General features: G+C 55.0%; 2 protein-coding genes across 21 annotated transcripts in view; one reads left to right on the plus strand and one right to left on the minus strand.

Annotated features, from left to right (window-relative positions):
- Positions 1-4,107, plus strand: part of PLD3 (phospholipase D family member 3) — a 29,879-nt gene extending 25,772 nt beyond the window's left edge. For all 19 annotated transcript variants that reach the window (XM_016935977.3, XM_063800756.1, XM_016935976.4 and 16 more), the window contains 4 exons: positions 179-318; positions 2,300-2,465; positions 3,410-3,509; positions 3,610-4,107. In XM_016935977.3, the coding sequence (XP_016791466.1) occupies positions 179-318; positions 2,300-2,465; positions 3,410-3,509; positions 3,610-3,797 (594 nt within the window). In that variant the 3' untranslated portion in view covers positions 3,798-4,107. The remainder of the gene's footprint in view (positions 1-178; positions 319-2,299; positions 2,466-3,409; positions 3,510-3,609) is intronic.
- A 788-nt stretch (positions 4,108-4,895) lies between these two features.
- Positions 4,896-16,667, minus strand: HIPK4 (homeodomain interacting protein kinase 4). 2 transcript variants are annotated; one of them, NM_001280292.1, is given in 10 exon segments: positions 4,896-5,183; positions 5,224-5,394; positions 6,240-6,674; positions 6,677-6,679; positions 6,682-6,690; positions 6,806-6,808; positions 6,811-6,812; positions 6,815-7,085; positions 9,691-10,047; positions 15,351-16,089. In NM_001280292.1, coding segments are annotated over 10 exon segments (1,728 nt in total). In that variant the 5' UTR covers positions 15,816-16,089; the 3' UTR covers positions 4,896-5,171.
- Positions 16,668-19,059: the final 2,392 nt, after the last annotated feature.

Raw genomic sequence — 19,059 nt, forward strand, 5'->3', positions numbered from 1 at the left:
TCTGAGCCTCAGTTTCCTCACATGTGAAATGGATGTGGTGATTGACCCTCTTCTTCATGGAGGCTGAGGATTCGGTGAGATCCACAGTACCTGGCTTGTGGTGAGCTGTCCGTATGTGGGGTCCATTGTGACGATGACCCTGGCAGGGCACGTGTCTTAACTGTCCCCTCGCCCTCAGAGTGCGCCCCCACCCCTGTGTCCAAGTGGCCGCACTCCAGACCTGAAGGCTCTACTCAACGTGGTGGACAATGCCCGGAGTTTCATCTACGTCGCTGTCATGAACTACCTGCCCACTCTGGAGTTCTCCCACCCTCACAGGTACTGCTGGGTGTGGAGATAGGGAGCCGCTGCAGTTGGCCTGGAGATGGGAGAGGGAATCATGGAGACCAGAAAGCTGGTGGGGGCTCCAGGCAAGGGGACAGATGGAAGAGAAGCTGCAGGGAGAGACAGTCACCAGGAGGTGACCGGAAGAAGGTATCTAGGCACTTGAGACAGGAGAAAGAGAGATTACAGAGGAGACAAGGATGAGGTTTCAGGACAAGGTTTGAGGGAACAGAGAAAAGGATGAGAGGGCCGGGCGTGGTGGCTCACGCCTGTAATCCCAAAATTTTTCGGGGCTGAGGTGGGTGGATCACTTGAGGTCAGGAGTTCAAGACCAGCCTGGCTAACATGGTGAAATCCCATCTCTCCTAAAAATACAAAAATTAGCCGGGCGTGGTGGCACGCCCAGCTACTTGAGAGGCTGAGGCAGGAGAATTGCTTGAACCTAGGAGGTGGAGGTTGCAGTGAGTTGAGATCGCGCCACTGCTCTCCAGCCTGTGCGACAAACAGAGCGAGACTCTGTCTCAAAAAAACAACAACAAAAAAGAGAAGGCTCAGAATATTGGGGTTGAGGGCAGGAAGCCTGAGGCAGGGGTGCAGGATGTGGGATTTGGGGAGGTAGGAGGCATGGGCTGGAAACAGGACGAGGGGCTTGGGGGATGGGGACTAAAAGTATTTGGGTTTAGGGTAGCAAGCTTGGGGATTTGTGATCCTGGGATAAGAAGGATAACAACCGGCCGGACGCGGTGGCTCACGCCTGTAATCCCAGCACTTTGGGAGGCTGAGGCGGGTGGATCACAAGGTCAGGAGATCGAGACCATCCTGGCCAACATGGTGAAGCCCCGTCTCTACTAAAAATACAAAAAATTAGCCGGGTGTGGTGGCAGGCGCCTGTAGTCCCAGCTACTTGGGAGGCTGAGGCAGGAGAATCGCTTGAACCCGGGAGTCGGAGGTTGCAGTGAGCCGAGATCATGCCACTGCACTCCAGCCTGGGCGACGGAGCGAGACACCTTCTCAAAAAAAAAAAAAAAGAAAAAAAAAAAAAAAGAAGGATAACAACCATACCCACTGCAACATCCAGGTGGATGATGGCACTTGTGGGGCTCAAAGAAGGTATTCTAGGGGCAGTAGATAAGACAGTGGGTCCAGGCATGGTGGCTCACGCCTGTAATCCCAACACTTTGGGAGGCCGAGGCGGAAGGATCCCTAGGAGTTTGAGACCAGCCTGGGCAACATGATGAGACCCCGTCTCTATAGAGAAATTGGAAGATTAGCCCAGTGCGGTGGCACTCACCTGCAGTCCCAGCTACTCAGGAGACTGAGGCAGGAGGATCACTTGAGCCCAGGAGTTGGAGGCTGCATTGAGCTATGGTCGTGCCACTACACTCCAGCCTGGGTGATAGAGCAAGAACCTGTCTCAAAAAGAAAAAAAAGAGGATGGACCGGGCACAGTGGCTCACGCCTGTAATCCCAGCACTTTGGGAGGCCAAGGCGGGCAGATCACCTGAGGTCGGGAGTTCCAGACCAGCCTGACAAACATGGAGAAACCCCGTCTCTACTAAAAATACAAAATTAGCCAGGCGTGGTAGCGCATGCCTGTAATCCTAGCTACCCAGGAGGCTGAGGCAGGAGAATCGCTTGAACCCAGGAGGCAGAGATTGCAGTGAGCCGAGATTGTGCCATTGCACTCCAGCCTGGGCAACAAGAGCGAAATTCCACCTCAAAAAAGAAAGAAAGAAAGAAAGAAAGAGGATGACAACACTGGGTTTTGGGGAGCAGGAATGGGAGCCACAGCCAGGAAGAGGAAATAGGGATGTGGGATTTATGGAGACAGGAACAGGGTCTGGGAGCCAGCGATGAGGAAGTCCTCTCAATAGCTAAAGCAGGGCCCAGGCTTGGTTCCCCAAAGCTGAGGGCAAAGCCTGTGGACACAGCCACCCTCTGCATCCTGCCCCACCTCCTATACACCCGTCCTCAGGTTCTGGCCTGCCATTGACGATGGGCTGCGGCGGGCCGCCTACGAGCGTGGCGTCAAGGTGCGCCTGCTCATCAGCTGCTGGGGACACTCGGAGCCATCCATGCGGGCCTTCCTGCTCTCTCTGGCTGCCCTGCGTGACAACCATACCCACTCTGACATCCAGGTGGTAAGTACCGCCCCAAGCCACCCCTTGGCCCCTGTGTGGGGCAGTCCTAGGGACACAGCCCTCATGGGACTCGTCTGTCAACGACAAGGGCAACCCAGAGTGAGCCCTGTCACTGTGGGGAAACCATGGGTCAGGGCCAGGGTCGTGGGGCACAGGGAGAGGGGCCAGGACCGGGATGAGGGGGCACAGGCAGAGGGGCTGGGACCGGGATGGGGGTACAGAGAGAGAGGTGTTGGGACCAGGAATGGGGACATGGGCAGGTAGAGGGGTCAGGGCTGGGATTGGGAGCACAGGCAGAGGGGTCAGGGCTGGGATGGGGAGGCACAGGCAGAAGGGTCGGGGCCGGGTTGGAGGGCACAGAGAGAGGGGTTAGGGCCAGGGTTGGGGGCACAGGCAGAGGGGTCGGGGCCAGGATGGAGGAGGCCCAGGCAGAGGGGTGAGGGCTGGGGTGGGGGGCACAGAGAGAGGGTTTGGGACCAGGACTGGGGGAGTGGGCAGGTAGAGGGGTCGGGGCTGGGGTTGGGGGCACAGGCAGAGGGGTCAGGGCTGGGATGGAGGAGGCCCAGGCAGAGGGGTCAGGGCCAGGGTGGGGGGGCACAGGCAGAGGGGTCAGGGCTGGGGTGGGGATGCCCAGAAGAAGCCTCTGCCCTAGCGGGAAGGGCCAAGGAAGATGTTCTGGAAATGGGGGCATCTGAGATGAGACCTCAGGAATGAACAGGAGCCATTCTGCCGGGAACAGTGTTTTGCAAATGAGACCACCGGGGCCTCCCTTTCAGCTTTCATTCTCAGAGGGCCCCTCCACCTGGCCCTGTTCTGGCCCCCGAGGATTCTATGGGAAGCAGTGGAGTCCCACAGATCTCGCTCCACACTCTGCTCCCTGATCCCGGGGCTCCTCCGACTACCCCTGCCTCTCACACTCCTTCCCATCCTCCCCTCCCACTCAGAAACTCTTTGTGGTCCCCGCGGATGAGGCCCAGGCTCGAATCCCATATGCCCGTGTCAACCACAACAAGTACATGGTGACTGAACGCGCCACCTACATCGGTGAGTGTCTTGAGCACCACGGGGCGCTGAAGAAGAGGGGGTTCAGACACCAGGGGCGGCCCCCCGAGGGTGCCCTTATGCTCCACCCATTCCTCTCTAGGAACCTCCAACTGGTCTGGCAACTACTTCACGGAGACGGCGGGCACCTCGCTGCTGGTGACGCAGAATGGGAGGGGCGGCCTGCGGAGCCAGCTGGAGGCCATTTTCCTGAGGGACTGGGACTCCCCTTACAGCCATGACCTTGACACCTCAGCTGACAGCGTGGGCAACGCCTGCCGCCTGCTCTGAGGCCCGATCCAGTGGACAGGCCAAGGCCTGCTAGGCCCCCGCGGACCCAGATGCTCTGGGTCACGGTCCCTGTCCCCGTGCCCCCGCTTCTGTCTGCCCCATTGTGGCTCCTCAGGCTCTCTCCCCTGCTCTCCCACCTCTACCTCTGCCCCCACCGGCCTGACGCTGTGGCCCCGGGACCCAGCAGAGCTGGGGGAGGGATCAGCCCCCAAAGAAATGGGGGTGCATGCTGGGCCTGGCCCCCTGGCCCACCCCCACTTTCCAGGGCAAAAAGGGCCCAGGGTTATAATAAGTAAATAACTTGTCTGTACAGCCTGTGCCTGACTGAGTGGTGTGAGATGGGGTGCAGGGGTAGGGGACAGCTGGCATGGGCCTCTGGTGGGGACATCTTTTTGTGCTGAGCCCTCAACATGTCACTGGCATGTGCTGAGCCCTCAGTGTGTGACTAGTGTGGGTTAGCATGTACTGAGCCCTCAGCATGTGCTGGCATGGGTTGGCATGTGCTGAGCCCTTAACATGTAGTGTACATGGGCTAACCTGTGCTGAGCATGCAGCGTGCCACCCTGTGGCCTGGCATGGACTTAGCACTCATGTAGCCAGCATGGGGTATGTGCTGCACAGAAGCATGTTCCCAGATTGATCAGCAAGGACCAAACCATTGCCACATCCCAAGGGTGAACAAGCATGGCTGAGCACCAGAGTGTGCACCAAGTGTGAATTTCGGCCTGCCAAGTGGATTTACACCCAGCATGTCCCAAATGTGGGTGAGTGCATGCCAACCCTGTAAACATGTAGGAAGGACAGGTCAACAGACAAGGAGACCCCAGCATCCGGCAAACTTGACTAACACATACTGAACACAGCATGTTCTGAGGGTGGATTCCCAACATGCCAAGCACATAGCGTATTTAGGACATGGGTTAGTCAACCAAGCACAGCTTTTCCCTCCTAGTGTGACAGCAGCCCAGGCTCCTGCCTAAGCCAGTGGTCAACTGGGCCCAGCATCGCAGAGCAAGTCACTGGGTGCCAGCCTGGAGCCCCCATTCCCCCCAGGGCCAGTCCAAGCCCCAGGCAGTGAGAGCAGGCTTGAAGCAGGACTGCTGAACAGTTCTATATTGAAATAGACACAGGCAGCAGGGCCAAGGGCAAGCGCAGGGCCAGCGGGGTGCAGCCCCCTTTCCTGCTGTCCTTCTGGCCAAGGAGCATGGGCCAGACTCCAAAGCCCTGCTGTGTTTAGGAGAGGTGTGCAGGCACGCACCGCACCGCAGACGGGGAATGAGAATTTCTGGATAACTATCTTTCTGTAAGAATAATTTGTGGGTTCGGGAGATGGCTCTGAGGAGCAGTTCAGGTTGGGAGGGAATGCCAGCCCAGCTAGCGCAGCCCCCAGTGATGGGCAGGGGTGGAATCACCATCAGTGGTGCCCGGTGACATGCTGGAGGAAGCTGGTGGCCCCCCGGGGTGGACCATGCTGGTGGGAGCGGCGGGGTGGGAGCCCTTGAGCCCGTGGGCCCCTGACGCTCTCCAGGGTGCAGTCTGGCTCACTCAGCCATTCTCCAGGACAGCTGCTGGGGTCGAAGAGCTCAGGGTCTGGCCTCTGTGGGGGAAGAGAGAGGGGCATCAGCCAAGCAGTGTTAGTGTATTAGTGTCTGCTGAGCCTCTGTCACCTCCTCCTGATGAGGGTGAGCATGTGCTAGGGTCTTACCAGTGCTGGGCCTTTATTGCCCCTTTGTAGTGATGTGATGACAGCTCACTGCAGCCTCGACCTCCCTGGCTCAAGTGATCCTCCCACCTCAGCCTCCCGAGTAGCTGGGACTACAGGTGCATGCCACCAAAACCAGCTAATATTTCTAATTTTTTGGTGCAGACGGGATCTCACTATGTTGCCCAGGCTCTTTATCAAGCTTCTTATAAGTAGATTACTGTGCCCTGAGTTTTTGTCACAGCCTGGAAGTAGCTGAGTAAGTGCTGAGCCTTATCATATCTTGACGGTATTAGGTGTGTGCTGAGCCTCCTAAGTCCCTAATTGTATCCTGAACATGGGTGAGTGTGTGCTGAGCCTCCTCACACCCCAACTGTATCCTGAGCATGGGTGAGTGTGTGTTGAGCCTCCTCACACCCAATCGTATCCTGAGCGTGGGTGAGTGTGTGTTGAGCCTCCTCACACACTAATCATATCCTGAGCACGGGTGAGTGTGTGCTGAGCCTCCTCCCACCCCAGTCGTATCCTGAGCATGGGTGAGTGTGTGCTGAGCCTCCTCATACCCTAATCATATCCTGAATGTGGGTTGAATGTGCTGAGCCTCCTCACATCCTAATCTTATCCTAAGGTGGGTGAGTGTGTGCTGAGCCTCCTCACATCCTAATTGTATCTTTGAATGTGGTTGAGTGTGTGCTGAGCCTCCTCACACCCTAATTGTATCCTGAATGCACCCGGCTCACCTGAGCTTCCATGGTCATATTGTCAATGTTGGGCCCATCCTCATCTCGCTGCAGGATGGCCAGTGGCTCAGCAGAGGCCCCGAGATGCTCTCCTTCCTCCCAGCTGCTGCCCCGGCAGGGCCTGTCATCCTCAGGCGAGACCTGGCTCAGCCGGATGAGGTTGCTGAAGTTGGAGTCGGACTTGGAACCTGCAGGTGGCTTGCGGGCCTTGTGGCGGCCTGCCAGGCGGCTGCTATAGAAGGCCAGGATGGGCTCAGGGCCCGAGTCGGGCATGTGGTGACCAGTGATGGCTGCCTTGAGGGGGGCCATCATGTCGGAGACCGCATCGGTGCAGGTCTCACCCCACAGCCCATGCCCAGCCTCCTGCAGACTCAGGTCATCCAGCTGGTCGATGGATCTTTGCATACCTGGTGCCTTCTCCTCTCGGAAGAAGGGGCTGCTGCCGGCCACACTGCCCATACCCGCGGCCTCCTTCTCCTCAGCCAGACGGTAGTAGGGGGTCCCATCTTCTGCGGCCACGACGGGCGTGGGGGGCTTCCCCTCCACCTGCAGCGAGAGGCGGTAGCTGCGCAGCGAGAGCTGGTAGTAGTGCGTGGTCTCGTGGGCACTGCGCAGCTGCTGCATGGACACGAAGGGGTGGCGCAGGGCAGCACTGGGGCTGATGCGTTCGTGTGACTCCCAGGTCAGCATGCGCTTGATCAGCTCCACCATGCTCTTGAGGTCGGCGTGCTCCGCCAGTGCCTCCCGGTCAGGGAAGGTTAGCCGACTGGCCACACTGCCACCATTCACTGTCTCAATCTGGTCCAAGGACTTGAGCATATACTTGCGGCGCTCCAGTGGGCGCACCTGGCGGGGCATGGAGAAGGGGGCAGGGTTGACCATTGTGCAGGGCTAGGGCCCTGGGCACTCCTGCTGTGGCACCCACATGTAGCCCCGACTTCCAGGTCTGCCCATGATCTGCCTTGGAGCTCTCTGGCTGCTAGGAGGGCCACCCTGGATCCGTCCCACCCAAGCCCCTCTAATCTAACCCAAATCACTGGCCCAAGTTCCACCCCTTGCCCCAGACCTCCAGTCCCCCTCAGCACCATGGGTGCAGCCCCTACCAGCAGCTAGCAGAAGGGCTGCCCGGAATCTCTAGTCCTCCCTGGAATCAAATCCAGGTCCCTCTTACTGCCACAGCTCCACATTTGATCCCAGGCCTCCTGGTGGTCAAACCCAGACCCTTCTTGCTATAGTAGTTTGTCACCCCCTGCTATTAAACTGCCATTGACTTTTAGTCTCACCTGTGGTCCCATCCAGACCCTTCTTGCTGTGAAATCAAGACCTATGACCTCAAACTCCTAGTCCCCTCTGCTGTCTAACCCAGGCTCTTGCTGCACAGATTGGAGGGGCAAAGCCATAGAGGTAGCAGACTGGCTGCTGCCCCAAACCTCTAGAGTCACCTGAGGTCTCACTCAGATCCTTTTTTTTTTTTTTTTGTATGTGTGTGAGACAGAGTTTCACTCTTGTTGCCCAGGCTGGAGTGCAGTGGTGCAATCTCGGCTCACTGCAACCTCCACCTCCCAGGTTCAAGCGATTCTCCTGCCTCAGCCTCCTGAGCAGCTGGAATTACAGGTGTCCACCACCATGCCCAGCTAATTTTTGTATTTTTAGTAGAGATGGGGTTTCACCATGTTGGCCAGGCTGGTCTCGAACTCCTGACCTCAGGTGATCCACCCACCTCGGCCTCCCAAAGTGCTGGGATTACAGGTGTGAGCCACTGTGCCTGGCCTTAGATCCTTTTTTTTATTTTTTTTTAAACAGGGTCTTGCTGTGTCGCCCAGACTGGGGTGTAATGGTGCAATCATAGCTCACTGCAACTGCCAACTCCTGGGTTCAAGTGATCTTCCCACCTCAGCCTCCCAAGTAGCTTGGAACTACCGGTGTGTGCCACCATGCCTGGCTAAATTTTAAAAAAATTTTTTCTAGAGACACAGTCTTGCTATGTCGCCCACGATGACTTCAAGTGATCCTCCTGCCTTGGCCCCCACCAAAGTGCGTGGACTACAGGCATAAGCCACTGCACCTGGCCTCTCTCGCAATTCTCATAGCCAATCTCAGACCTCATATATTCTCTGTGGTCTAATCCCTCTTGCCACACAAGTTGCTGACCCCGGAGCTGAAGCTGGCAGAGAAGCTGCCCCAATCGTCCTGTCACACTTATAGTACGACCCAGATCCCTCTTGCTAGAGCAGCCCCCACATCTGACTTCCAAACATCTAATTCTCCCTGCAGTTTCTCCCCCAGATCTATCTTGCTGCAGTTGCTGACCAGTCCCACATTTGATCTCACGCAGCTCTTTCTTGCTGTGAAAATGCCCTAGGCTGACCCCCAAGTTCCAGTCCTCATTGAGGTTTAGCCCAGAAATGTTTTTTTTCAATTATTAAAAAAATATTTTTTTGGCCGAGCACGGTGGCTCATGCCTGTAATCTCACTGCTTTGGGAGGTCGAGGTGGGTGGATCACGAGGTTGGGTGTCTGAGACCAGCCTGGCCAACATGGTAAAACCCCGTCTCTAGTAAAAATACAAAAAAATTGCCGGGTGTGATGGTGGGTGCCTGTAAGCCCAGCTACTCAGGAGGCTGAGGCAGGAGAATCTCTTGAACCTGGGAGGCAGAGGTTGCAGTGAGCTGAGACCGCACCACTGCACTCCAGCCTGAGCAACAGATCAAGACTCCGTCTTAAAATATATATATATATTTTTTTTCTTTTCTTTTCTTTTTTATTTTTTGAGACGGAGTCTCACTCTGTTGCCCAGGCTGGAGTGCAGTGGCGCGATCTCGGCTCACTGCAACCTCCGCCCTCTGGGTTCAAGCGATTCTCCTTCCTCAGCCCACCGAGTAGCTGGAATTACAGGCGTCTGCCACTGCGCCCAGCTAATTTTTTGTGTTTTTAGTAGAGACTGGGTTTCATCATCTTGGCCAGGCTGGTCTTGAACTCCTGACCTCGTGATCCACCCACCTCGGACTCCCAAAGTGCTGGGATTACAGGCGTAAGCCACCACACCCAGCCTCTGTTTTTTGTTCTTTTCATTCCATTCTTCTGGTCTGATAGATTTTTCTTTTTGAAACAGAGTCTTGCTCTGTCACCCAGGCTCAAGTGTAGTGGCATGATCATAGTTCACTGTAGCCTGGACCTCCCAGGCTCAAGGAATTCTCCTGCCTCAGCCTCCCATGTATCTGGGACAATAGGCCCATACCACTGTGCCCGGCTGATTTTTTTTTCCACGTTTTATAAAGAGGAGGTCTCACTATGTTCCCCAGGCTGGTCTCAAACCCCTAGGCTCAAGGGATCCTCCCACCACAGCCTCCCAAAGTGCTGGAATTACAGGTGTGAGCCACGTCGCCCACCCTAGAAATTTTTTTCATGTAACAGCCCCCACACTGACTGCCCTCACCCAACTTTTCCCTTACCTTCGTCTCGGCCAGGTAGTCAGCCAAGGACTTGAGCTGCCAGGGGTTGGCAGCGTCAGGGTGGGGGTTGCACTTGAAGAAGTGGTGGGCCTTGCGGGCGGCGTGCAACAGGTGCGGCTTGGGCAGGCCCTGGGTTTCGCAGATGTAGCGCACCTGGTCGTACTCGTTGTTGCCGGGGTAGAGAGGCCAGCCCAGGTGCAGCTCAGCCATGACGCAGCCCAGGGACCACACGTCCACCTTCTCGCAGAAGGGCAGCCCCAGCAGGATCTCAGGGGCCCGGTAGAAGCGCGACTGGATGTATGGCTCCTTCACGTAGCGCACCTCGCTGAAAATGCTGGCGGATCCGAAGTCAATCACCTGTCGGGGGTGGGGAAGAGGGCGAGTGGGCAGGTCAAGCAGCAGGGACAGCCGAGCTGGGCCACCCCGGCATCTTTCACCTGGCATCTTCCTGCATCTGCTATTTGACTCTGGCCATCTCTGGGTCTGTGATTCTTTAGTTGCTTTGTTGGTTTTTGTTTGTTTGTTTGTTTGTTTGAGACAGAGTCTCACTCTTGTTGCCCAGTCTGGGGTGCAATGGCACGATCTCAGCACACTGCAACCTCCACCTCCCCGGTTCAAGCGATTCTCCTGCCTTAGCCTCCTGAGTAGCTGGGATTGCAGGCGCCCACCACCACACCCAGCTAATTTTTTGTATTTTTAGTAGAGACGGGGTTTCACTCTGTTGGCCAGGCTGGTCTCAAACTCCTGACCTCATGTGACCCACCCGCCTCGGCCTCCCAAAGTGCTGGGATTACAGGCGTGAGCCACCGCACCCAGCCTTTGTTGGTTTTTTTTTTTTTTTGAGACCGAGTCTCACTCTGTCGCCCAGGCTGGAGTGCAGTGGCGCAATCTTGGCTCATTGCAACCTCTGCCTCCTGGGTTCAAGTGATTCTCCAGCCTCAGTCTCCTGAATAGCTGGGTCTACAGGTGCACACCACCATGCCCTGCTAATTTTTGTATTTTTAGTAGAGACGGGGTTTCACCATGTTGACCAGGCTGGTCTTAAACTCCTGACCTCAGATGATCTGCCCTCCTCAGCCTCCCTAAGTGCTGGAATTACAGGCATGAGCCACCGCACCCAGCTGTGGCCGTAGTTGTTAAGTCCCTATCTCTGTCTCTTCCAGCCTTTGTGTCTGGTTAGAGTGACTGACTCTGTCTCTGTTTCTCTCCACTAGAACTATGCAAAGGAGGGTTAGGACCCTACTCTTCCTCTTGCACCCCACACCTTGTCCATCAGCCAACAGATCTAGAATCTGCTCCCTCTGCATGCCATCCACAGCCCCCACCCTGGTCCTATCCCGCATCCTCTCCAACCTAGACCAACGCAGGGGTCTCCTCGCTGGTCTCCCTGCTCCTCTCCTCTGCCCCCTAGTCTGTCTGTCACAAGCATAGGGGGATCCTGTGGCCGCCCGGGATAGATTGGGTCCTTCCCTACTCACAGCCACATCCTGTGACAAAAGCCAAAGTCCTCACCGTGGCCCACAGGTCTCCAACGTCTGCTCTGTCACCTCTCTGCCACATCTCCCACTCTCCCCATCACTCACCCTCCTCCAGCCACAAGGGTCTCCTCACTATTCCTTGAACAAGTCAGACATTCCCAGCTCAGGGCTTTTGCACTCACTGTTCCCTCTGCCTGGAATGCTCTTCCCTGCATGAGCACAGGGCTCCCTGCCTCACCTCCTTCAGGTCTTTACTGAAATATCACCTTTCTATCAAAAGGTGAAAGGCAAGACAAAAAAAAATGATCACCTTCTCAGTGAGACCTTCCCTAATCATTCTGTGAAAGCATCAGCCATCAGCCCCCACCCTTTCTATCCCCTGCCAGGCCCCTGTTTTTCTTTTTCTTTTCTTTTCTTTTTTTTTTTTTTTTTTTGAGTCGGAGGTTTTTGAGACAGAGTTTTGCTCTTGTCACCCAGGCTGGAGTGCAATGGTGCAATCTTGGCTCACTGCAACCTCCTCCTCCCAGGTTCCAGTGATTCTCCTGCTTCAGCCTCCCAAGTAGCTGGGATTACAGGCGCACACCACCATGCGCAGCTAATTTTTATATTTTTAGTAGAGACGGGGTTTCACGATGATGGCCAGGCTGGTCTCGAACTCCTGACCGCAGGTGATCCACTCGCCTCGGCCTCCCAAAGTGCTAGGACAGGCGTGAGCCACCGCACCCAGGTCCACCATTGCTCTTAATGCCATTTCACACACTATATCTCTTAATTTTTTATTTTAATTTTATTTTTTAATTATTTATTTTTTTGTGATGGAGTCTCGCTCTCTTGGCCAGGCTGGAGAGCAGTGGTGTGATCTTGGCTCACTGCAACCTCCACCTACTGGATTCAAGTGATTCTCCTGCCTCAGCCTCCTGAGTAGCTGGGATTACAAGCGCTAATCTTTTGCATTTTTGGTAGAGACAGGCGGGGTTTCACCATGTTAGCCAGGCTGGTCTCAAACTCCTGACTCAGATGATCTGCCCGCCTCAGCCTCCTAAAGTGTTGGGATTACAGGCGTGAGCCACGGCGCCCAGCCCTTTTTTCCTTTTTAGAGACAGGATCTTGCTCTATCACCCAGGCTGGAGTACAGTGGCACCATCGTAGCTCACTGCAGCCGTGAACTCCAGGGCTCACAAGATCCTCCCGCCTCAGCCCCCTGAGTAGCTGGGACCACAGGCATGCACCTCCATACCCAGCTAATTTTTTAACTTTTTGTAGAGATAGAGATGGGTCTCACTATGTTGCCCAGGATGGCTCCTGGGCTCAAGTGATCCTCCTGCCTCAGCCTCCCAACATGCTGGGATTATAGGCATGAGGCCCTGCACCTGGCCCTAGACTACTTCCTTATCAAGTTCAGTATTTCTCTCCCCAGCTAGGATGTCAGTCCCACGAGGGCAAAGAATTTATCCATTTTGTTCAATACTGTATCCCTAGATGCCTAGAACAGGGCTTGGCACACAGCAGGGGCTCAGTAAATAATGAGTGAATGAATGAATGTATGTATGGGCTTTGAGTTCCTTCATTCTATTTCCATCTCTTGCTTGTATCTCTCTCTCTCTGTCTCTCATTTGAGACAGTGGCTCACCCTGTCACCCAGGCTGGAATGCAGTGGCGCAATCTCGGCTCAAGGCAACCTCCACCTTCCAGGTTCAAGCGATTCTCCTGCCTCAGCCTCCCAAGTAGCTGGGACTACAGTCACATGCCACCATGCCCAGCTAATTTTTGTATTTTTAGTAGAGATGGGTTTTCACCATGTTACCCAGGCTGGTCTTGAACTCCTGGGCTCTAGTAATCCTCCCACCTCGGCCTCCCAAAGTCCTGAGATTCTAGGCATGAGCCACTGTGCCTGGCCATTTGTACCTCTCATTCTTTCTTTGCAACTGCCTCTCCATCACTTGCCTGTCTCTTGTCTCTCAGTGTCTCTCTCTCTCTTTCCATCTCTGTCTCTGTGTCGTCCACTAGGAAGACACCTCCCTAAAGTCCCGGTCCTCTTCTGTCTTCCTCTTCAGGCACTGTTCACACCCGTCACAGGCCTTTGACACATGACAGGTGCTTGGCCAACAGCTGCGGAACCAACATTGCGAATGGCCGAAAGCCTTTGTCTCTCCCCATGCCTCTGGTGGAGCTGTCTGCCATTTTCACTCTGAATCTCCGTGACTCTCTCTTGGCCTGTTTCTTTTTCTTTTTCTTTTTCAGGTGGCTTCACTCTTTTGTCCAAGCTGGAGTGCAGCGGCATGATCTCGGCTCACTGCAACCTCCGCCCCCATCTGGGTTCAAGCGATTCTCCTGCATCAGCCTCCCAAGTAGCTGGGATTACAGGTGCACCCCACCACATCTGGCTAAGTTTTGTATTTTTAATAGAGACGGGATTTCACCATGTTGGCCAGGCTGGTCTTGAACTTCTGACCTCAGGTGATCCACCTGCCTCAGCCTCCCAAAGTGCTGGGATTACAGGCTTGGGCCACCACACCTGGCCAGCCTGTTTCCTTCTCTGAGTTTTTCTGCTTTTCATTCAGCCATTTCTCAGTTTTTTGTTTTTGTTTTGTGTTGAGACAGAGTCGAGCTCTGTCGCCCCGGCTGGAGTGCAGTGGCGTGATCTCAGCTCACTGCAAAACCTCTGCCTCCCAAGTTCAAGTGAGTCTCCTGCCTCTGCCCCCCAACTAACTGGGATTCCAGGTATGTGCCACCACGCCTGGCTAATTTTAGTTTAGTTTTTTTTTTTTTCTGAGACAAAGGGACTTCCTCTGTCGCCCAGGCTGGAGTGCAGTGGCGTAATCTCAGCTCACTGCAACCTCTGCCTCCCGGGTTCTAAGCGATTCTCCTGCTTCAGCCTCTGGAGTAGCTAGGATTACAGGTGCCCGCCACCACACCCGGCTAATTTTTATACTTTTAGCAGAGATGAGGTTTCACCATATTGGTCAGGCTGGTCTTGAACTCCTGACCTCAGGTGATCCACCCGCCTCGGCCTCCCAAAGTGCTGGGATTACAGGCGTGAGCCACCGCACCTGGCCATCCCTCACCTTTCACTTGCAGAAAGCAGTATCATGAAATGGTTATTAATTGCGATTCTGATCCCAGAGTGCCAGGGCTTCAGTACCCAAGAGGCTGAGTGACCCTGGGCACTTAGTCTATGTTTGTGGAATTCATTCATTCATTCATTCATTCATTCCACAGAAACAGTGGGGGTGATAATGCCGGCCAGGTGCTGTGGATCCGTCCTGTCTGTCCCCTGCTGTGTTTGTGGAAGTCCCTGCTTCCCTGGGTCTCTGTCCTTCCACCTCTTGGGGCAGAATAATCCACCTTTTTCTGTCTCTGTGTCTCTGGCAAGCATTTAGCACTGGCTCCATGACTGCAGTGCTGGGAGATGTCAGGGACACAGCGATGATTAAGTCAGCCCCAGCCTTGCCCTCAGGGTGCCCCTGGTTCAGAAGCATCCAGATGGTATCAAACTCAAAAGCAGACAGAGGACTGGGCATGGTGGCTCACACTTGTAATTCCAGCACTTTGTTGAGGCCAAGGTGGGCAGATTGCTTGAACTCAGGACTTTGAGACCAGCCTGGGCAACATGATGAAATCCTGTTTCTACCAAAAAACACAAAAATTGGCTGGGCGTGGTGACTCACGCCTGTAATCCCAGCACTTTGGGAGGCTGACGCAGGTGGATCACAAGGTCAGGAGTTTGAGACCAGCCTGGCCAACATGGCGAAACCCCATCTCTACTAAAAATACAAAAATTAGCCGGGCGTGGGTGGCGGGCACCTGTATTCCCAGCTACTCAGGAGGCTGAGGCAGGAGAATCGCTTGAACCCGGGAGGCGGAGGCAGTGAACCAAGATCATGCCATCATCACCCCGTCTCTGATAAGTACAAAAAAAATTAGCTGGGCGTGGTGGCGCATCCCTGTAATCCCAGCAACTCGGGAGGCTGAAGCAGGATAATCACTTGAACCCAGGAGGCGGAGGTTGCAGTGAGCTGAGATTGCGCCACTGCACTCAAGCCTGGGTAACAGAATGAAACTCCGTCTCAAAAATAATAATAATAATAATTTTAAAAAGTTAAAAAAAAATCTAGGGCTGGAAGAAGCTGGGAAAAAGACAAGGAACTAGGGACGCAGCCACCCTAGACGACCCCTACTCACCTTGACCCTGAAGGGGCAGCGGGTCTGGTCCACCAGCATGATGTTCTCAGGCTTGAGATCAGCGTGGATGATAGCCAGCTCCTTGAGCCGGGCCAGGGCTCTGAGCACCTGCAGGGTGACTGTACGGATGTGGCGGGCAGGGAGGGGCGCGAAGTTGTTCTCCTTCTGGAACTCAAAAAGGTTTTGCTCCAGCAGCTCAAAGACCAGGTAGAACTTGAGGGCGTCGTGGAAGAACTCAAGGAAGCGGATGACGTGGGCCTCTTCAGGGTCTAGGCCTCGCATGCAGTGCAGCAGCTTCAGCTCGTTCTTGATGATGCTGTTGCGGTAGGCGTCGTTCTTGAGGATCTTGATGGCCACCATCTCGCCCGTGCTCCGCCGCCAGCCCTTGGCTACCTCCCCGAAGGTCCCCTTGCCCAAGACCTCGATGATGTCGTAGCAGTCGGTCTCCGACTGGATGGTGGACATGGTGCCGCTGCTGCCAGACACCGCCCTGCCCAGGCCCCTGTACCACTGGCTCTGCCGCCCAGGCCTCCCGCCTGGCTGCTGACACAGCAGGCCCCCCAGTGGGGGAAAGAGAACCGCACTCGTGTCTCCTCCTATGAGGTTGGCCCCTGCTTCCCTGGCACCCCCAAACCCCCAGGCCACACTGTCAGTCTGCCAGGGGCTGCACCCCTCCCCAGAAACCCTCCTGGCTTGGGATGAGGGGCCCCAGGCCCCACCGAATGGGTTCCAGCGCTGTTGAGTGGCTCTGGTTCTGTTGTTGGAGACCTGAGCCCTGGCTGGAGTGGGGGTGGGGTGCCAGGCTGGGCCCCCCCTCCCCCGCCCAGTGGCGGAATCTTGCAAAGACCAAACAGGTGAAGTGTTGACAGAGGGGAGTCTAATCGTGGGCCTTGGGCATACAGGAATGGAGATAAGGCAGGAGTGAGGAAAGGTGGGCTTCTTGAGCTTGGGAGATGTGATGTGTGTGTGTCTGTGTTCAGAAAACTCCTGTCCCAGCCTGTGGCTACTGTAGGGTGAGGTTGTAAAAGGCCCTGAATGCCAGGCTAAGGAGTTTGGACTCTGTTCTGAGGGCACTGGGGAGCCACAGAAGGGCTTTGAGCAGGGGAGGGCAGGGTCAGATATGAGTGTCAGAAAGTTACTGTATGAAAAGGGATAGGTTGGAGCGGGTAAAAGTGGAAGCCCCAAGCCAGGGAAAGAGTCCAGGACAGGGCACAGATGGGAGAGGTTGGGGAGGAGAGGGCGAGGCCAATGGATGAGACACTCAAAAGGCCAGGAGAAGCAGCCGTGAGACCGACGGTTTGGGGGAAAGGCGGGAGCTGTCTAAGACCGGGCCTAGGGCTCTGGCATGAAGGGGCAGTCCCCGAGAAACGGACATGGATAAGCAGCAGCTTGGGGGAGATGTTGAGGCCAAATTAGAAAATGTATTTATTTTTGGCTGGGTGCGGTGGGTCATGCCTGTAATCCCAGCACTTTAGGAGGCCAAGGAGGGCAGATCATAAGGTCAGGAGATCGAGACCATCCTGGCTAACACGGTGAAACTCTGTCTCTACTAAAAATACTAAAAATTAGCCAGGCATAGTGGAGGGCGCCTGTAGTCCCAGCTACTCGGGAGGCTAAGGCAGAAGAATAGCTTGAACCCGGGAGATGGAGGTTGCAGTGAGCCGAGATTGCACCACTGCACTCCAGCCTGGGTGACAGAGCGAGACTCCGTCTCAAAAAAAAAAAAAAAAAGTGTTCATTTTTATTTATCTTTTTAATTTTTTGTAGAAATGGGGTCTCACTATGTTGTCCAGGCTGGTCTCAAGTGATCCTCCTGGCCTCAAGTGATCCTCCTGCCTCAACCTTCCAAAGTGCTGGGATTGTAGACATGAGCCACCACTCCAGCCGGATTAGAATATTTAACATCGGGCCGGGCTCGGTGGCTCATGCCTGTAATCCCAGCACTTTGGGAGGCTGAGGCAGGTGGATCACCTGAGGTCGGGAGTTCGAGACCAGCCTGACCAACATGGAGAAACCCCGTCTCTACTAAAAACACAAAATTAGCCGGGTGTGTTGGCACATGCCTGTAGTCCCAGCTACTCAAGAGGCTGAGGTCGGGAGGCTGAGGTATGAGAATTGCTTGAACGCGGGAGGCGGGGGTTGCAGTGAGCCAAGATCACGCCATTGCACTCCAGCCTGGGCAACAAGAGTGAAACTCCGTCTCAAAAAAAAAAAAAAAAAAGTAAAAGAAAATGTAACATCAAAACATTTAAACAAGGATGAAGTGCTTTAGAAGTCTTATCTGATCCTTACAACATACAAAGTAGGGATTTTATGGAAGAGAGAATCAAGGCACAAAGAAGTTTTTAAAGTGCCTGGCCAGGAGCGGTGGCTTACGCCTGTAATCCCAGCACTTTGAGAGGCTAAGGTGGGCAGATCACCTGAGGTCAGGAGTTTGAGACCAGCCTTGCCAACATGACAAAACTCCAACTCCACTAAAAATACAAAAATTAGCGGGGCATGGTGGTATACACCTGTAGTTCCAGCTACTTGGGAGGCTGAGGTTGGGAGGCTGAGGTATGAGAATCGCCTGAACCTGGAAGGCGGAGGTTGCTGTGAGCCAAGATTGCACCACTGCACTCCAGCATGGGTGACAGAGTGAGACTCTGTCTCAAAAAATAAAAATAAATAAATAAATGATAAAATAAAATGCCTAAGGTCACTCAAGTGACTGCCAGAGACAGCCTCTGACCCTAAGCAGCCTGGCTCCAGCGCCAAATTCTGAACCACCACCCACACAACCTCCTAAAAACCAGGAGACCTCTGGGGAAGGGGTGCAGAAGCTGCTGGGTCCCCAAGGGGATGCAGGAGAGAGTTTGGGAGTTGTCAGCACAGAGAGGAGGCGTGGAAGCCATGGGGGAGGGTGATGCACCCTAGGGAGGGTGTGGGGGTGGACAAGGGCCCGGGAGGAACCTCTGGTGCCCAAGGAGCACGGGGAGAGAGAGGTGTGGGGAAGAGGAGCAAGTGTCAGGAAGATCGAAGGGGCCTTGAAGAGTCAGGACAAGAGAGACAAAGGAAACCCTCAGGCGTGGCCACGGGGAGGTCACTGCTGACACAGACAAGGTAGGAGGAAAACCCCAAATGCTGGGGTCTTGGAAATGGGGGTGCACCGTGAGTGTAGATAACTCCTGCCATGTTTGGTGGGGGCAAAGAAAAAGTGTGTGGTGAGACAGTGACCTGAGGAAGGCCGGCTCGAAGGGACAAGGTACTCAAGTGAGTGGGGAATTCTGCCAGGCCCCTCATCCACTGAGACAGGATAGGGAGATGTGAAGAGAGTGAGGGGCTGTCGGGGCGAGACTTGGGACTGGATATTGAGTCTCCTTAGTCCAGTGTGGGACATCACAGAGAGACATGGAGGAGGCTGGAGGCCCTGCTGGGAGCCTCAGGACTTAGATCCTGAATTGGGATGGCAGGGATGGATGGCCCATGGCCCCTGGGAGCTGAGACCAGCACTGACAGGTGCTGAGGACCCTGGGACCTAGTTCCAAGAGGCGGCTGTGTTTCTGGGGTAGAGGCTTTGAGGGGACCAGGAGCGGCCTTCCTGGGTGGGGCCAGAGTGGACAGGGCAGTCAAACCAGCCAGACAGGAAAGAGAAGGCCAGGATGTGCAGAAGTGCCCTCACCGGCAGAGGGCAGGTGGGGAGCAACCAGCCTGGTAGGAGTGGGTCCCC

Source organism: Pan troglodytes, chromosome 20 (assembly GCF_028858775.2).
Source record: "Pan troglodytes isolate AG18354 chromosome 20, NHGRI_mPanTro3-v2.0_pri, whole genome shotgun sequence".
Taxonomy (NCBI): Eukaryota; Metazoa; Chordata; class Mammalia; order Primates; family Hominidae; genus Pan; species Pan troglodytes.